Source organism: Clytia hemisphaerica, unplaced genomic scaffold, assembly GCF_902728285.1.
Source record: "Clytia hemisphaerica strain Z4C2 unplaced genomic scaffold, Clytia hemisphaerica genome assembly, whole genome shotgun sequence".
NCBI classification, from domain to species: domain Eukaryota; kingdom Metazoa; phylum Cnidaria; class Hydrozoa; order Leptothecata; family Clytiidae; genus Clytia; species Clytia hemisphaerica.
Window position 1 is genome coordinate 41,990 of NW_027104342.1, and position 18,098 is coordinate 60,087.

The window sequence follows — 18,098 nt, forward strand, 5'->3', positions numbered from 1 at the left end:
TATTTTATGGTATATAAATACACCTAAAATTCCTCCTGTGTTTACCTTTACTTCGATTTTCAAAGGGAATTGGGTTTTCATCGAATAAGGGAGCGTGTCGAATAGAAGAGCGTCGTTTGGAGAGTTTCTAGTTGACGGTGAAATTCAATTATCAAACGATGAAGCGTATTGAATAGTAGAACGTCGAATTAAAGAGCGCTGACGTATTTAATAGCTTTTTTAGGCCACTAAAGATTATCTCCACGGAGGGCCACTTTGATATGGACAGAACGAGAACAGTTAACCCAAACGCTTTATAAAAAAACTATTCCACTCATTTTTCAAAGTGTAAACCGGCCATTATCATGGCGTCAATCTTTTTTCAAAAACTTTTCTCAAAACCGAGCGATAAATGAAAAAAGTCGAATATTGTTTTAAGAGGTCTCTAGTGGCTTGTCTGTTTGAGGCGCGATTCAAAATATTTTTTGGTGTAATGGCGTGATAATGGGCGTCGTTGGGTGCCTCCTCTAAGTAACCTGGTGCTGCTTTAGACTTTATTCGGCGTAATAAAACATTCTTTTCTTTTTTATAGTGTCGTCAATCGGTAAAATCACACTTGACAACAAACAACCCCCCAAAACAAAACAAAAGCAAGCAAAACAAATTGTTTCACCAAAACAATACATATTTCCTGATTATGCTCATGTTAATGGAGACTGGAATCGAAAAAAGGATGTTATAACATTACCCAAAAATCTCTTCGACAAAGGTAGTGAAACTTCTTTAATTTAAAAACTAAACCGCTAAATAAATATCAAAATTAGCTAAAACCAGCTCTTTCACACCCCTGTGTCACAGACCCGCTGGGACCCTCGCTGGGACCCCAGCCCCACCGAAAGATTTGACTGAAATTTCATCCCTGTCGGACAAAATACCCTACAATTTTAGCCCCACTGGGAAATTAACTTTGATTTCATCCCCATTGGTAATTCAATGCAAAAATTTGCTGTCCGAAATCATCCCCACTGGATATTTTAAGCTCGGGAGCAATAGAACTTCTATCCTCATCGGGGTTTCGATGGAAATTTTTATCCCCACTGTGGAAAAAAGTTCCACCGGGGCTGTGAGACAGGGGTGTTCTTACAGATTCACATAGGCTTTCATGTTGACGAGCTTGGATTTCTCTAGTGAGTAGTGAAACTTCTTTAATTTAAAAACCAAAACCACTAAAAGGTTCTAGTTGGCACGCAAAGTTTCAACTTTAATCTTATGGAGATCAAATAGATGTTTAGAGATATATTATATAAAACACTAGACGGAGCTTTTCCGTTCCTAACTAAAATAAAATCACACTCAAATCTTTAATAGATTGACTTCGCTTGCACGAGACTTGAAATTTTAAAGTTTCTACTTCTACAAGGTTTCTACTTATCAGGTCTACTTTCAGCAAATATGGTGCATTATTCCGCCTTGGCTAGGGAGAGATAGAGTAGCTCTATTTAGTGTTTTATATTTGATATCAAGTGATGCTGTTTGCCAACTGAATTGTAGACTCTTCACATACATTTTATGAGTGAAACACTGGGTGTGCTTGCAATGGGTTCGATTCTCTTTATTGCTTATCGCCAATCCCTAATATTTTCCAAAGAGCTACTAGGGCTGGACAACGTTAGGTATGTACAGGCCAGACCTGTGAAAAGCGAGTAATTAGTGAGGTGAAAAGTGACCCTTAAAAAGACGATTCCGAAAAATTATTTTTGCCCTTAGAGATTTTTTTTGACTTCTCATGGTGTTCGTACTCTAAAAAGATCCAAAAGGGGGAAATCCCGAACTTTGTAACTATTTCAGCCTTTTCTTGTTTTGTAACTCGTGGAAAGTCTTTTGATTGGTCAAAAAGACCAACCCTTGCCGTCCTTACACCCAGCATCTGCTTCACCTAAGTACCGCTAAAAAAGAGATTGACTTCGACTTTTCTTCATAGATCGTTTGACAATGGTTTCAAGTGTTGTTTACAAATCGTTGAGCCAACTATTACCACATCGATGGAAGTCACAAAAGTAAGTACATTAAAGTCTCCATAGTTCGAACCTCTATAATTCGAATGTCTCCATAACTCGAATAAGTTTCCTTCAGTCAACAAAATCTCATGAACAAGTTTATGTTGCCCGTGAGTGTTCGAGTTATGGAGATTCAGTTGTATCAATGCAAGGATACTGTATCCGATCTCTACACAAAATTCGATTACAAGCTGACATTAAAGCAGGGCCGGCGAATCAATTTTGAAAGTGGAGGGGCCAAATAGTAAGTGTCTAAAAAGGCGCCACCATGGTTGGCGCCGACGGGCCTTTCTTAGAAAAAAAGTGGGGGGCCATGGCCCCCCGGCCCCCCAGTTTCGCCGGCCCTGTAAAGGAAGTTATAATGTAATCTCCGAGCATATGCTGACTAATTTGCCCATGACACGTACTCGCCCTAAGGCCATGAGTTCGTAAGGTTCTGATCCAATTGGTGGAGTTTTTCTATTCCACCTCTATGTAATCATTTACACATATTTCTTTAAGGTTTGTCACATTTACTGACGGGTTTGTTGTCAATAGCAACATATTGTCATGCATAGTGGAGCCCAAACCTCTGAAAGTGCTCGTATCACCAGTCATAATTACACTTCATCATCTAAAGGTAGGATAAACACCAACTTGAAAGGCTGTCATAATTCCGGCATGAAGATTAGTTGCTTGTCCCAATTATCCACCTTATAAAACTATTTCATTTGTTAATAAAACTCATCATCAGGGAAAAATCAGGAAACAAAAATTCGACAATATCCAACAATTTGCAAAAGTACTTTTGATCATTCCCTCTGGATATCCATCATTTCTAAAAATGCTTTATTTGGAGTGCGTACCGAAGGATGACTACACTAAACAGGCTAGACTAGCAAACTAATCTCTTAAAATAGGGGCTACGTTGGAGAGTGAGTAACTAGCTGGAGAGAGGGAGTTGATTTCAGCCCCTCCCGTCGCTAAATTCTCTTCTTTCTATCCCCATGTGGGATTTCGCTAGAAACTTTTATCCCTGTTATGGCGAAAAGTTCCAGCGGGGCTATGAGACAGGGGTGTCTTTTTTGTCGTCAACTATATATCGAATCATTCTTTTATTACAGGAACAACATTTGGATCGCTCAAAATGTGTTTGGTGGGACTTCAATAACAGGTATTGACCAAATTAAGATAAAATTGATCTCCAAAAACTTCTAACTTCTATCTGGCGATTAAAATAATCCAGAATCTAGTCAAAACCTTCTGTAAATTTGCCTCAATTTATCAAAGGGGGTGTATTTTGTATTTGTTTTCAAAAATTGGATCAAGCTAATTTTTAATCAATATTAGATAAAATTCAAAGAAATTAAAATCGTGTCTAGCACAAATGCTAAACTCGTACACATACAAAAGCAAATAAATTAGATCATAAAGTTGTGATCAGGATTTAACCAAAAGAGAAGGACCTCAAAATTCTGATCCTTGATATCCAATACAATGCCAACAATTCAATCGATTCGAAGGATCATATTTACGTTTTAAACTTTCAAGTTGTTCAAGATTATCTCCCCAAAACACTCTCCTCCATTCGAGTTCCGTTTTGCTGCCGTGGTTGTAACATGAGCCTGAATCAGGCACCATTTGGTGAATAAGCTTTAAGATACTATCATCAAAAGTATGGATCACCCAAAGAGCACCTCTCATGACCGGGTTGATCGATGTTTTGTCTTTTCCAACTCGGCTGACTTGTCATCCTAGTAGATATTTGATAAATTAGCTAAAACCAGGTCTTACAAATTCACATAGGCTTTCATGTTGACAAGCTTGGATTTCTCTCTTTCAAAAAAATCTGGAAAATCTACTACGTGTACCTCAAAAATTGGTTGAAAACTCCAAGCCAAATTTAACAGGTTTCAGGGTGTATTTACAGACGTAGGCCTAGAACGGCCAAAAATGACCAAAAACAACAAAAATGACCTTCAAAAATGAACTTCAAAGGACTGTACTTTTACATCCAAGAAAGATACGAAAAATCTGAACACAGATTTTAAAATCAACAACGTTTAAATTTTCTGAATAGCCTGAAGTCATGATTAAAAAAAAAATCCAGAAAAATTCCCTTTTCTTTATTTTCATTTTTCTTCTTCATTTTTCATCCTTTAAGCTTTTTTCACATGCACGTAAAATTTTACTTCAGACCTTACGGAAAATCGTTCGTAAGACTGTCGTTTGGGAATTTCCCCGACATTATGTAGAGTTTTTGTTGATTAAAAGGGTCTTACGTGAACTTTTTGAACGTAAACAAACTCTACTTAAAGCCTTAAAACACTACGTAAGCTTAGGGAAATTCCCCACCCTTCAAGGTCTTAAGTAAAATTTTACGTACATGTGAAAAAAGCTTTAAATTAATCTCCTTGGAAATATCTTTCCAACGTTGTATAACCCCGGGGGGGGGGGGGGGTACTTAGGGAAATTCACGATTTTAGGGATTTTTCAAGTGATTGATTTCAAGTGAAAAAATTCAAATTCGTTGGTGAATGTCAGCAGCCAAAGCTCGAGAGCAAGGAAAATTTTGTTCGAATAACAGAGAGATTTGAATTAAAGAAAGTCTTTTATAAGAGTGTATTTCCTTGACGGGAACTGAGAATAAGCTCGAATTACAGAATTATTAAAAAGTAGTCAAAATTCAAACTAGCGAGAGATCTCGGCGAAACCTCCAGTGTGACACGGGTAAAATATACCTAAATTTAAGACTAAAGTTAAAAAGGGTGTGTCAAACGATCCGAGTCCACTGGTAGCAAAAATGCGCAATCTATGTTATGTTTGAACGTATAGAAAGGCTAAGACACAAGAATTCTGACAAGTATGATCTCCACAGTGAGAAATAAAAAAAGAAGTAGTTATTTTAATTAGAACTTGTTACAAAAATGGAGATCAGAAAATCAATATTAGTCTCTATCTTCTAGATACGTGATATTTGATCGCGTAATTCATTTCAAACATGAGCCATTCGACGTGAACCGTAGTCGCAAGATTTTGTCGCGCTACTTTACGACCTTTCTCTTTTTCTCTCTTCTTCCTCTAGACTATGCTATAGTCTAAGACGAGTTTCATCTAAGACGAACAAACGTGAAGACGGGAGTTTTTTCGGGGGTAGCTGTTGTCTACATTAATATATAATTCGTATTATTCATACCTTTCGCGGCATTTTTCCTCTACAGCCATAACGGGTTTAACCTATCCTGCATCTTATTTTCCCGCGCACTAATCTTGACAGACGATAACATCGTTCTTTCTCAACGAAAGTCGGTAGAGGACGAAAATTCGACGAAAATTTGACGTATTTCTGCTCATATCAGCGGTATTACTTAAAGTAAAGATACGAAACTTGCACGAAAAGTTAGCCTATTATAAGAGTAACAAGCGTCCCAAGTTTCATTATTCAGCATTGTACTGTTTTTACGGAATAAGGGATTTAGTAATGACGGTTGACGTCAAAATAATTTCGGAATTTTTGCGTTCTGGTCTGTAAAATAGACACCTACAAGAAAATTTCGGACGGCAAACAAGTAAATTCGGAAACTTCAGACATAGTGCTACATGATGATATATGTTTGATTGTGCCTCTATGACTGTCATAGTTGACCTCCTCCCAGCTCCCGGACTATTCCTTTCTCCCTATACCTTTCCTCGATTCGGGTTATTTCGTAACGTAGTGTCGTTAGGACGGAAGTTATTTACCTTTAACTGCCTGGTTATTTAACTGTCGTTAATGTCCCTGCGCATACATAGTAAGCCCCTAAATGGGTTCGTTATGGAGGTGATTTAAATGGATGATGTTCTATTTATATAGATGTTATTAATGTTTCAAAATTTCCTTCACCACAGTATATAAAGATTAAATTCAAAATATTAAAGATTACAATCACAATTAAAACTAAGAAAGACTTACACAAGTAAATTTAGATTTTGAAGAAATCTGTTTTATAAATTAAAAACAGTCTCAATATTCCCTGTCTCGTTGACCCAAGGAGAACAATGAAGGAAAGGGGATAGGGGACACGATGATAATAAATGCCTAGCTTCTGGTCGGTCGGGACTCCAGATTCTATTAGCGAGTTTGTGTATGTGTGTTTTTTTCTACGACGGAGGCGGTAAGGTTCTAATTTGGCTAGATGCTGACCAGCCGAGGACAACGGTAAATCAGCACTTTGACCATTCTCAATTTTGCGGTTTAGAACTTCGGGTTATTCCAAACTGTGCAAACGTGCAAATACACAAACTCACTATTGTTTGCTGCTCAAAGAATACAGTGAAGATCGGGTGAAGATCTTTAGTTTTTTAGTTTATTTTCTAGTGGGGATGAAAATTTAGTGTGATTTTCCTATGAAGGATAATTTTTCTGCTGATTTTTTCGAGACAATAGTTTTCATAGTAAGAAAATTTAGATATCTTATTAACCTTTTAAGCAGAATTTTATGAAATCTTACGAAATATTAATTATGTTAAGTTCATTTTCCTGCCAAAACAGAATGGTATCAAAACATGAAACCTATTTAAGAGTTTTCCTAAATTTCTGATCCTTGATATCCAATACAATGCCAACAATTCAATCGATTTGAAGGATCATATTTACGCTTCAAACTTTCAAGTCGTTCAAGATTATCTCCCCAAAACGCTCTCCTCCAATCAGGTTCCGTTTTGCTACCGTGGTTGTAACAAGACCCTGAATCGGGCACCGTTTTCCGAATGAACTGTAAAATGCCGTCATCAAAGGTTTGCATCTCCCAAAGAGCGTCTCTGATGTGAGGACTCACCGATGTTTCATACTTTCCGACTCGGCTTACTTCGCCTCCTGTAATAAAGAGAAAATTTTGAAATCTCTGAAATAACTACATACTTTTTTTAAAAGAATTATTTCATAATAGTATGAGACTGAATTTTGGTCCAGACCTTAGAACAAATGTTCCAGCTTCAGATATCAGAAATGGCTAAGAACGTTTTGATTTTATGACGCTTTTACGTCAATAAATACCAACAAGTAAGCATTTTTAGAACAATTTAAAGAAAATTTGAGCCTGAAAATCCCGAGAAAGATAATGAGAACTGCCGGGTCTCGGCCAAAATTCCTTATAAAAAAGAGCGTGACAGAGGGTAACCACACAGACCTAAGATGATCTGTGAATTCTGGATAGTCCATCAAAACAGGCGTATTCAAATTGCGTCATAGTATTTTCATTCGTCTAACTAACCTTGAGTTACCCATTATATATTCAGGTCATTGTATATTATAATTTGGTCTTTGCTCTTGTCACATATAATGAGTTTTCTGGTTGTTAAAGTTATGTTAATGCTAATTTCAAAGCTCTAAAAATCGAAGAAATTGTTAACACCTTTAAAGTTTGGAATACACAATTTTTGTTCTTAAAAGATGCATGGGTAATGGTTATATATGATGTATTATATGGGATATCAGATAATTCTAAAACATACCTAAAATGTAACTGAGGACAAGTTTGCCACTCCTGGCAATATCTTTTAAAAATTTCCTAGCTCTCTTCTCGTCATCGACAACCCACTTCCTTGATACAAACCAGCTCCCAGAATTCTTTGTCAAAGCTGACACTGCTGTACTGTCAAATCCCCAAAATCCATCTAATGCTAAGCTGGCTGATGATATTCCATCTAATCCATCTTGAACTTGTATGATGATATTCTCATGATATTTTGGTTTGATGGAGTTTTTCCATTTTCGTAGATCATTTAAAAAAGTTTTGTCGGCATCCTCCATTGAACCTAAAATCATTCAAAAAATGTCAATAGTTTATTATGATAATGACTGGTTTCTCCTTACTTGGCGAGACACTACCTCACAGTTTTTCTGATCGGGTCGTGAGTTAATCCGGCGTGAACCACCAGGGAAAAAGGTCTACACACTCTCGCCTTATCCACGATGTATTGTGGAATCGATACCTAGCACAGTCACCGACAGGCTTCTCAAGTTTCTGTCTACCCAATTCTCCTCACATGGAATGGGTTGGCCCGGGTGAAGATACATTCACTTGCCAAGTGAATCACATCACCGGTTGGGAATCGAACCCTGTCCACCTGGACGGCCGTCAAGATTGATAACCACTACAATACTACACCTTATAGTTTATATACACCCCAAACAATAGGTTATTGATAAGTGTACGACCACAGTCAAACGCAACGCTAAGACTCCTCTTTAAGGAAGACTGTCACTATTTCTCTCTTAATTACTACTCTTAATTGTTGAGTAATAAGCAAAAAAGCATCGAGTATCATTTTATACTGAGTGTGAAGTCATTCGTATGACCCAGCCGGGGATTAAACTCTCAACATTGTGCACCGTAGCCAAATGTTTCTCGACCTTTACAATTCCTTCCCGAGTATACAAAATAATATAAGAGCTAATACCTTCAAAGATGAACGTTCCTAGGGTGGTATTCCAATAACCGCCCCATCTTTGATCCAAATGAGGTGATTTCATGACCCACAAGTCAATGAAACTGTCTACGACTTCAATCGGTGTTCCTGGCACAATGTTGAATATTAAAAACACAAAGGGATTTTTCGGTAAAAGCTTGTATTGTGTTGAAACAACCACTCCAAAAGTCCCGCCACCTCCGCCTCGGAGCGCCCAGAAAAGGTCAGTATTTTGACAAGCATCTGCAGTAACGAGACAACCATTTGGTAAAACGACATCAAATCTAAGCACATTGTCGATTCCCAAGCCATGGTTTGGACTCATCGGTGATAGTCCGGCACCCATTAGCCAGCCACCCGAGCTTGAGATCACATTTGCCAAAGCTCCTAATATATTATAATCAGTACCAGCAAGTCTACCGTAAATCTCTCTCCATGTTTGACCACCACCCATTTTGATGGAAGCGGGATGTACTTTTCCACAAGAATCACAAAAATCATTTGAAATTTGTCCGAACTTTTGGAAATTTCTCATCCAAATTAAAAGAGTGTCTCTTCCAAAACTTGAACCAGAAAAAGAATGGCCTGTTGTTTTGACAGTAATAGCGATATTGAATTTGTTTGCAAACTGAATAGCATGGATCACATCCTGTGTAGTCTTTGCTTCTACGCTATACGAAGGCAAATTTGACGTTTCGTTAGCCAAACAAAACCTTTTTGAACAATCTGGAATCTGCATACAAGCTCCATCTGCAGCTTTGCTCAGACTATCTGAGCTACTAATATCGGAACACTTTTCAAGAATAGAAGGTGTAAATTTGTGAAGTTTTCCATCCAAGCGATCACTGAGGAGCCTCTGCCAAGTCTCAGAAATCGGCCAACAATTATGGTTCTTAGGTGTACAGTAAAAACAATGAGTTTTCTCAATATAAATATTGAACACAGAAATTATTAGTAAAATATAACGCAAAATCTCCATAGTTGTTCACTATCCAGCAGCTAGGTTAAGATAAGACATATCATTTATTCAAAGTCAGTCAAGATTTATAGCTTTTCTTTGGCATTATAATGAAGCTCCGGAAACTAGTACACTTAACACTTAACAATAGAATTACATTAACTACTTAAAGAATTACATTTTATGTCTAAATGTATAATTGGAAATTCTTTCCGGATTTTCATTACAAACAATTAAAGAGAATATAGATAATTTCAAATCTTTAGCACTCTAAATTACTTAGCACATCGTACCTTTTGCTTTTGCCGGTTTATTTATCAAAAATCAATCTATTCAAGAAAAATAATTCCGAGATTATTTCGACATTAGCTTATCCACTGAGGAACGAAAGGAGTTTGGCTATTGCTTGCTAACCCAGACACCACTATCTCAGTGCTCCGGTGGAACTTTTTCCCACCTTTGGGAAGCAAATTCCTATCGAAATCCTAATGGTGATAGTAATTATCCCAGGCTCTAAAGATTCAGGGGCTTTGGAGAGTACTTTCGTCTATTCAGTTTGAAACAAGTTGAAATCAAAGCCAATTTCTTAGTGTGGTAGATATTCGGATATTGTAGGCCAAATTTTCCAGTGGATAGGGTCCCCCAAGGTCTGTGACACGGTGTGAAAGATTTTGTCTGGGGCAGAGAATTACAAACAATCTTTTTTCTACAAAATTAAAATTTTGTATCTTTCTTTAAAACCTTATTCTGGCTGCCTTTGTAATTCCGCTCACCATCATGATTTTACATGTTTAAATCAACTTCGCTATTCGGGAAATTCTCTCATATTTTTACACTTTAATGCGTAAAGCTCGAATTAGAGGGATAATCAACTCAATGGCATTTCTAATATATGACAAAATAGTTTATCAGATCTACTCTTCCACACAGGATGTGATAAAGTGGGACAATCCGGAAACTAGTGCACTTAACTATGAAATTAAAGAATTACATTCTATGTCTAATATTATTGGAAAGTCTTTCCGGATTTTTATTACAAACAATCAAAGGGAATAATTGGATAATTTCAAATCTTTAGCCTGGAAAAGCACTTTAAATTACTTAGCACGTCGTACGTTTTGCTTTTGCCGGTTTATTTATCAAAAGTCAATCTATTCAATAAAAATAATTTCCGAGATTGTTTTGACATTAAAGCTTATCCTCTGAGGAACTGAGGAGTTTATCCACCGGTGGAACTTTCTCACTTTTGGGAAGCCAATTCCTATCGAAATCCAAATGGGAATAGAAATTTTATTGTTTCCAGCTCTAAAGATTCAGTGGGTTTGATTGCACCTTTGTCAGTTTGAAACAAGTTGAAATCAAAGCCAATTTCTTAGTGTGGTAGATGTTGTAGGCCATTTTTTTTCTACCGGGGACAAAATTTTGGCCAAATCTTCCAGTAGATAGGGTCCCCCAAGGTCTGTGACACGTTGTGAAAGATTTTGTCTGGGGCAGAGAATTACAAACAATCTTTTTTCTACAAAATTAATATTTTGTATCTTTCTTTAAGACCTTATTCTGGCTGCCTTTGTTATTTCCGCTCACCATCATGATTTAATATGTTTAAATTAACTTCGCTATTAACTTTGGGAAATTCTCTCAAATTCTTACAGCTCGAATAAGAGGGATAATCGACACAATGACATTTCTAATAATATTAGATCGCTCGAGAATAAATTAGGTGGACAAAAATATACGTTTGTCACTATATCTGATGAAATCAGACCAATCTGGTGCCCGAGGCTTTCGCACGACTTTTAAAAATAATCTCAGTATTGGTCAGCTAATATGAGTGTAATTTTTTCCAAGGGAGAAAGTTTCCTCATTTTCCGGGCGCAATTTCAAAGGCAAACTTCCAGGGAACCATGTGGTTATCGTAAGTTCTATCATTAAACAAAAGCCAGCTAAAGTGGACATACAAGTTTCGAAATGATCGTAAAGTTCGATTATTGATTTTAAGGAAATATTATGTTTTACTCAATTTCAGCGGAGGCAGCTGGTCTACTGAAGGTTGTGAAGTTATCACCAGCAACAGAACGGTCACTGTTTGTCAATGCCATCATCTCACACATTTTGCCATCCTAAGCAGTACTAAAGAGGAGAAGGTAGGTTGCTCAGATTAATTCTTGTTAAAATTATATTCTTTAGAATGTACTTCCTAGCTACCTTATTATACGAATATTACTAGGCAAGTATTTAAGGGCTCTGACCATAGTCCAAAAATTGATTTTGGTATTTGAACATAAAAGTTATATTTCAGGTTCCTTAACACTTTTAACAAAGAATTGCCTATATAAATTGCTTTTTAATCGAATCCCTTAAGAGTAATTAAGAATTTAATTGCAAAAATGACGTTATGAACTTTAAAAAGATGTTAATAATATGTTGCATCACCCTCTTTTACAAAAAGTGCTTAGTTTTAATGGGTAATTAACTTTTTTGTTTCAAAATTTCTTTACACTGTCCGCAAAGAATTGAACTATTTTAAATTTTGCGGAAAATTTTTCTAAAAAGATGTGTCAAAAGTTATGACTGTTTTTTTAAGCAAAATCCAGATGAAAAATTGATGAAAAACCACTATTTTGAAGATTTCGAGACAAAGAAGCATTTACAAAAATTTTCCGCAAAAATTTTTATTGTTCGGTAAAAGATACACCATCTACTGCGAAAAAATTTTCAAAATGTTTTTTCTTCGCCGAAACTAAGCTCTTCAAAGTTGAAATACTCTTCCTCGCAAAAGTCTTCATTTTCTTCTTTATCAAATCTTTTCAATGCAATTTTTAAATTTTCGGATTCAGGAATAGTTTGTCTAACAGAAAATGTATAACATGCCATAGTTTTGTTGGTTACATCAGTCAGAAAAAACATTTTAAACACGGCAATTATGAGAAATTCACTATGGTCAGAGCCCTTAAATTGAAATTTGCACGATCTGAAATAAACACGTTTTTTTCTGCTTTTTCAAGGAAACAGCGGCTGTTTCCTTGAAAAAAGCAGAGAGCGGCTAGTTTTGATTAAGGGGGTTTTTATTAACACAAAATTTTTCAATTCGTAATATTCGACTAGTAATATTCGTGTAATAAGGTATACCAATTCTATTTTCTGATCATACAGCGGAATATTCTTTCGACGTACAAGGATCCGCAAACAGAAACGATTTTTGCGATTTTTGGCCTCTTTTGAAAGACCTGACAGATCTCTCCGAACTAAATAAATTGGCCTAAATAGTATCCCAAGTGAGAAAATTGAGCTGAATTTTTGTCTCCATTGAAAGCCTCATTAACGCTTATTCCAGTCAGTCTTCTTTGAAGAATACCGCCGAGACTTTTAGTAAAATTTCATTTACTTGAAGTTGACTAACTTATATAAGACATATTTTCTTTTCAGATTTCAGCCAAGGAAGAGATCAAAGAGCACACAATGGCAATAATGTGGCTTGGTATACCATTGATGATTGTGCTCACATTGGGTGTTCTTTACACTTGCTTTTCATGGTAAGTTGGTGTAAGTTGAATGTGTCGGCGAAGCAATTTTAAAACTTAAATTTTCGAATTACATTGACTATTATAAGGAATTTATCGAATAAATATTTCAATTTTCAGAGGGATCGATGGTGTGGTGGGAAAGATTTTCAGGGTGGACAAGCAAAAATTTTCGCCCCCTCTAACGCGATTATTGAATTGTGAGCGAAGCGAGCAGAAAAAAACTTTTTACCCATTACAATTCAAGATACTTGTGAAATGACGCGATTTTCGTAGTAAATGAGCGCCTTTTCACGTTTGCTGCCTCTTGCTACCACGTGACTGAGACCATGTTCAGACGTTAAGATTTTGTATCGCTCCGGTATAATATTTGTTACGGATAGGAAGTGTTCATATTAATTTTGGAACGTGTCGAAGCACGGGAACGGAGCAGTTTCGTTCCGACAAAAATAGTGGAGCGAAACTGTTTCGATCTGTTTTGCTTGGTAACGTCTTTATTTTTGACGTTTCGAATTTTGACGTTCACACAGTGTTTCGGAACCGTTTCATTTCGGAGTGAAACGATACCGTAACGTTTGAACATAGTATAAGAAAGCCGCGGCTGGAATATGTACTGCATTGTCTTTTCAGTTAAGTTTGTTCTATCTCTGTCTCCGAGCTTTATAAGAACATCAAGATTGTCAGTTTATTATTGGTAGATAGTTTTTGAAATGTTTCTCTTATTTTCCTTCACAAATTTTTTTATTGATAGATATCTTTGAATCTGTACCCAATAGAACAATTGAACTGATTTTGGACAAATTTTAGGGGTATTTTGTGGAAACGATAGTTTTTCGCCAAAATTAGAATTATAAGAACTATATTCAAGATGACAACTTTCCTGTTAGTTTGCTGGCTTGAAATTTTCAAACAATTATCTTGATGTACCATTTCATTGATTTCTAAAAAGATTTCACTGAAATATTGTGAAGGCATTTCGAGGCACTTTATTAATTTTTGAGTTCTTTCAACCCAGCCATTTTGTGCTTGTTTAAATTTCTTATTGTTAAACTTTCCTGCACAATGATTTTATAATGCAAGTGTATTATCAAGGGCATATCATTAATGTCTAAAACGCACAGAGGGAAGTAAGTATTAACGACAAACCAATAAAATTTACCATTAAAGATGCTACATTACTTATTTCTTGATCAACAAATAGTCATCAAATACGACAGAGATAGAACAACAGACATTCAGATGTTATCATTCCAGCCGCGGCTTTCTTATACTATGGTTTGAACATGGTCTGAAAGGGTTCAAGTAGAATTTCACAAATAATTTCTAAATACGTTTTATTTCAGGTCGAAATCACCAAAGAAAAGTCAAGTAGGTTAGCTGGGTATCCTATTTTGTTTAAAATTTTCTAAACTTTAATTTACCAAATTAATTATGCTTCTATAAAAATTATTTTTGAACTGGTACCTTTTTTTACAGTCATCTTAGATAAGAAACCAGTCTTACCTAAAGACAATGTATTCACAACACAAGAAATTAATCAACGATATCGCGGCTCACCTAAAAAGAATCTGTACGCAGCCAATCCTCAAAGACGACAACGACAGAGCCGTTCATCAGAAAATCTATATGAAAATCGAACAAAAAAATCACCTCCTATAACTAAACCAAGTGAATGCATACCGAAGCAAAATTTTTTCGGAGGTAGCAACCAAGCTAGCCATAATACTCCAAGCCCCTCAGATTTAGAATGGGAGCACGCTTGGGATTGTTTGACCAACTCAGAGTTTGATACTAGAAACACTAAAAGACTTCACGAAGAATTTAAAAGACAATTGCTGAAAAATAAAATGATTCGTCAGCAACGTTGCCTGCGTCGAAAGAACTCATCAGAAAGTTCGTCCTCTTCTACGGATGCGATAAGTGAGATCTGTTCGCATGAGCGCAAACGTCGTGGTGTATTCGAGAGATATTTTCGATGGAGAGCAGACGAGAAAATGGAATGGTCGAAAGAAAAGATCAATTATAAAGTGATCAAAGAAGAAAAACAAAACTTGGTAAGTATATACTATATTCATGTGATTCTTTAAAGTCGTTGTAATTTACCAGTCGACAAAAATCTTGAGAAAATTATCTCTAACGGTCCAAAAAATGCCAATTTTTCCTCTCTCTAGCTAAGGGTCAATTTTCGAATTTTGGCCCGGAGACATTCACCCCGCAAACCTAGTACCCCTGGGCATTCAACCAAGTATTAACTCAATATGCTGAAAATTGCACAGTTCCTTTGAATAATGAAATAGATAGGATGTCTTCTTTCTCGGTGAACTTTTTTGATAACTCTTAGATCTGCAACTAATTCTTTCCCGTATAGGTTTCACCAAATCAGGATCAAATGGAAAGCACGCAAGACCAAAAGCCTATCGGGCGCCATTTAAAGCCACCCTTGTCTTGCCACTCACCAAACAATACCATAAATGAAAGTGACCACCGACCTCTGTTCTCACCAGACGCTATAAGTTCTCCTCACTCAATGAATGAATTCCCAGTTAGCAAAAACGTTGAAACTCCTTACATGGGTCAAACTCTCACAAACTCGAACCGCTATTTGCGAATTTCCTTTGACGCTTTAGACGCGTGTACAGACTCTACTCTGGACTCGATTAATCAAATTGTATCAGACATCGAGACAAATTATGACGACTTATTGTTGGATTCCCAACAGAGATTACGTCTTCAACCTATACATCATCAAAAAATGGCTGACATCAGCATTTTTATTGAAAGTGATGATCCTACTACTCCGAATACACAACTGCGGGTCAATGCAGGATCTTCAGAAGACACAGGTTATCAAACCTCACAAGCCAGCTATTGCGGTAGTAATTCTGAGGTCGATGTATCGTATGATCAAATCAAACTGAAAAACACTGGCAAATATTTTAGAGACCATATCTTTACCCGGGAAGGTTTCCAAGGCTTTCAATGCAACGAGTTTTGTTGTATAACATATATAGAACTTTTATTTGTTTCCTTCGAGACAAAAGAAAAAGGTTACCAGTATGGGCGGAGGTTGGATCTTGGGGGCGTATCTACAACTGACGTCTCTACAGATGAAGAGAGTGACCACAAAAAGAGAATTTACAACTACAAACAGAGTAAAAATAAGAGAAACAGGTTCTCCAGTACCCAACCTTCTAGTGCAATGAAACCCTTAAGAAAACTTATGTTAGAGAACACAACAGTTACAGCTTCAGGTTGCCGTGTAAAACGCTACAGCGCAAGAGAGTGCAAAGTCTCTCCAACACAGAGCGGAAATCGCAACCAAACACGACACATGAAGAGCTATATAGCTTTACGTCAACAATGTCGATTAAATGATGATTTGTCTCCATTATCCAAACACAAAGGACTTATACCGAACTTAAAATCACCTCTCGAAACGGCAGGTGCTATACGAAAATCTAAACTGAAACGAAAGAAAGCCTTCAAAGTGTCAAGTGAGACGGATAATATCGGGAAAGCGAGACAACGTATAATGAGACGGGAAAATCGAGGCAAACGAACATTGAGCAGAGTTGATACTTCATCTGACTCATCGAGTTTGTCATCAGCAAACACGTCATGGGACTCACTTGTTCAGGTATGTTGAACTCTGCTGATAGTTTTGGGTTGACCATGGCACCTTATACATAATGATTACGGGTGGGGGTCAACAAAAGGGATTTGAATAGCGCGCTCGTTTTTTTCAGTTAAATCAAAAAAGTTGCAGTTACTCAAGGTATGAGATTACTCAAAAAGCACGCAATGTTGTTTCAACATCCAACCTACTGTGTTTAACCTCAATACAACGCTTAGATATAAGTTGGAACCACGTCTTGTGCTTGGTGGGAGTACTGGAAACGTTAGCAACTTCCTTCAAAATGATAGCAATCTTATCAATATTTTAAACTAACACCATGATTTTTTAAGATTTTAGTTTGGATAAACACTTAGGCCTTTTTTGTCTTCTTAGTGCTAGTTCGAGTAGCCACTCCGCTATTAAAGAATTCCCAATCAAATTTTTATTTTTCAGACTTATCAATTAAGCGAAGGATCTTCTCTTGAAAGCCATGAAATCGAAATGGAATGCAACAACAAGTTTGGAGATTGGTGATCTGCAAAAAGTATTGAATGGAGTGAATTATATTTCATATAAAGAAATTTCACAATTTTATAAGAGCTTCCTAAGAATGAATTAAAAGTAATCCAAGTCTCAGATTTCAAAAATGACTAAGAAAATATTGAATTTGAACCCCATTTGAAAATTTTATAAGAACAGACAAGCATTAGCCCAAATTTCATAATTTTTTAAAGGAAAAGCATGTATGTACATTAAAGAAAACGACATTTTTATCGACGATTTACTTTCCATTTTGGATTTCTCTAAAAAAATTTTACCTATAAACTATGCTCAGAACCTCGATTTAAATTTTGTACAGTTAATTTTTAGACAAATAATTTATTTTTTTGACATATGTTTATAGCATAACAATACACTTCAATAAAACAGACAACAATTTATCAAGGACGCAATCAAGTTCATATTGGTGGTGTAGACAGGAGATATCTTTTAACAACTCTTGATGTGCCGGGGGAGAGCACTCGACTCAAAAACGACCGAAAGTGAGGCCAAAAATTAGGCCTTACGAGGCATTTTCTTGAAGATCTGAGGACCGCACGTACGGTAGGTCGTTTACCTTGAGTGGCCGCCTCCTCCTGGTGTAGAGTGTCATTACTTTAAAATTCTCAAAAAAAATTAAGTTTGAGCAACTGATTATAACTTCTTTATTGGACACTTATGAATCTAACTTGCTCATCCAAGTAGCACAATTTTGTTAGACCATGTTTTTTGGCCACTCTGTGTTTCAAAACTAGTCTTCTTCAAGTTTAGCTTCTTTTCTTCTGGAGAATTTTAGGCATGCCATATTATCGTAATCAAAATACCCACAATTCCCTGTGAAGGAGGGTGTTGCGACAATCTCTGTTATTTACAATCATTTTCGTCAAAACGCTCAATAATCGCTTAACAAGCATTTTATCAAATCACCATTAATAAAAGAAGGAAAAACCTCTCAAATTCCAAAGAAACTAATCAAACGCTTGCTCAACTTGCTCCCT

At 36.4% G+C, this 18,098-nt stretch overlaps 3 protein-coding genes across 3 annotated transcripts in view; 2 read left to right on the top strand and 1 right to left on the bottom strand.

The window, feature by feature from the left end:
- The window catches only part of LOC136818002 (uncharacterized), a 28,426-nt gene extending 12,969 nt beyond the window's left edge, over window positions 1–15,457 (top strand). Inside the window, exons 12-21 of the mRNA XM_067074371.1 lie at window positions 572–748; window positions 1,961–2,036; window positions 2,538–2,655; window positions 3,140–3,189; window positions 11,450–11,567; window positions 12,850–12,956; window positions 14,288–14,316; window positions 14,421–14,998; window positions 15,313–15,391; window positions 15,423–15,457. Coding sequence (XP_066930472.1) covers window positions 572–748; window positions 1,961–2,036; window positions 2,538–2,655; window positions 3,140–3,189; window positions 11,450–11,567; window positions 12,850–12,956; window positions 14,288–14,316; window positions 14,421–14,998; window positions 15,313–15,391; window positions 15,423–15,457 — 1,367 coding nt within the window. The remainder of the gene's footprint in view (window positions 1–571; window positions 749–1,960; window positions 2,037–2,537; window positions 2,656–3,139; window positions 3,190–11,449; window positions 11,568–12,849; window positions 12,957–14,287; window positions 14,317–14,420; window positions 14,999–15,312; window positions 15,392–15,422) is intronic.
- On the bottom strand, window positions 6,584–9,444 carry LOC136818026 (uncharacterized). The gene is made up of 3 exons (XM_067074394.1): window positions 8,457–9,444; window positions 7,509–7,811; window positions 6,584–6,870 (listed from the first exon to the last, which is right to left on the bottom strand). The coding sequence occupies exons 1-3, from the start codon at window positions 9,442–9,444 to the stop codon at window positions 6,584–6,586; spliced, it is 1,578 nt and encodes a 525-aa protein (XP_066930495.1).
- Window positions 15,402–17,109, top strand: LOC136818027 (uncharacterized). The gene is made up of 2 exons (XM_067074395.1): window positions 15,402–16,581; window positions 17,014–17,109. Exons 1-2 carry the CDS (start codon window positions 15,472–15,474, stop codon window positions 17,092–17,094), a joined length of 1,191 nt encoding a protein of 396 aa, XP_066930496.1. The 5' UTR covers window positions 15,402–15,471; the 3' UTR covers window positions 17,095–17,109.
- The last annotated feature ends 989 nt before the right edge of the window (window positions 17,110–18,098 follow it).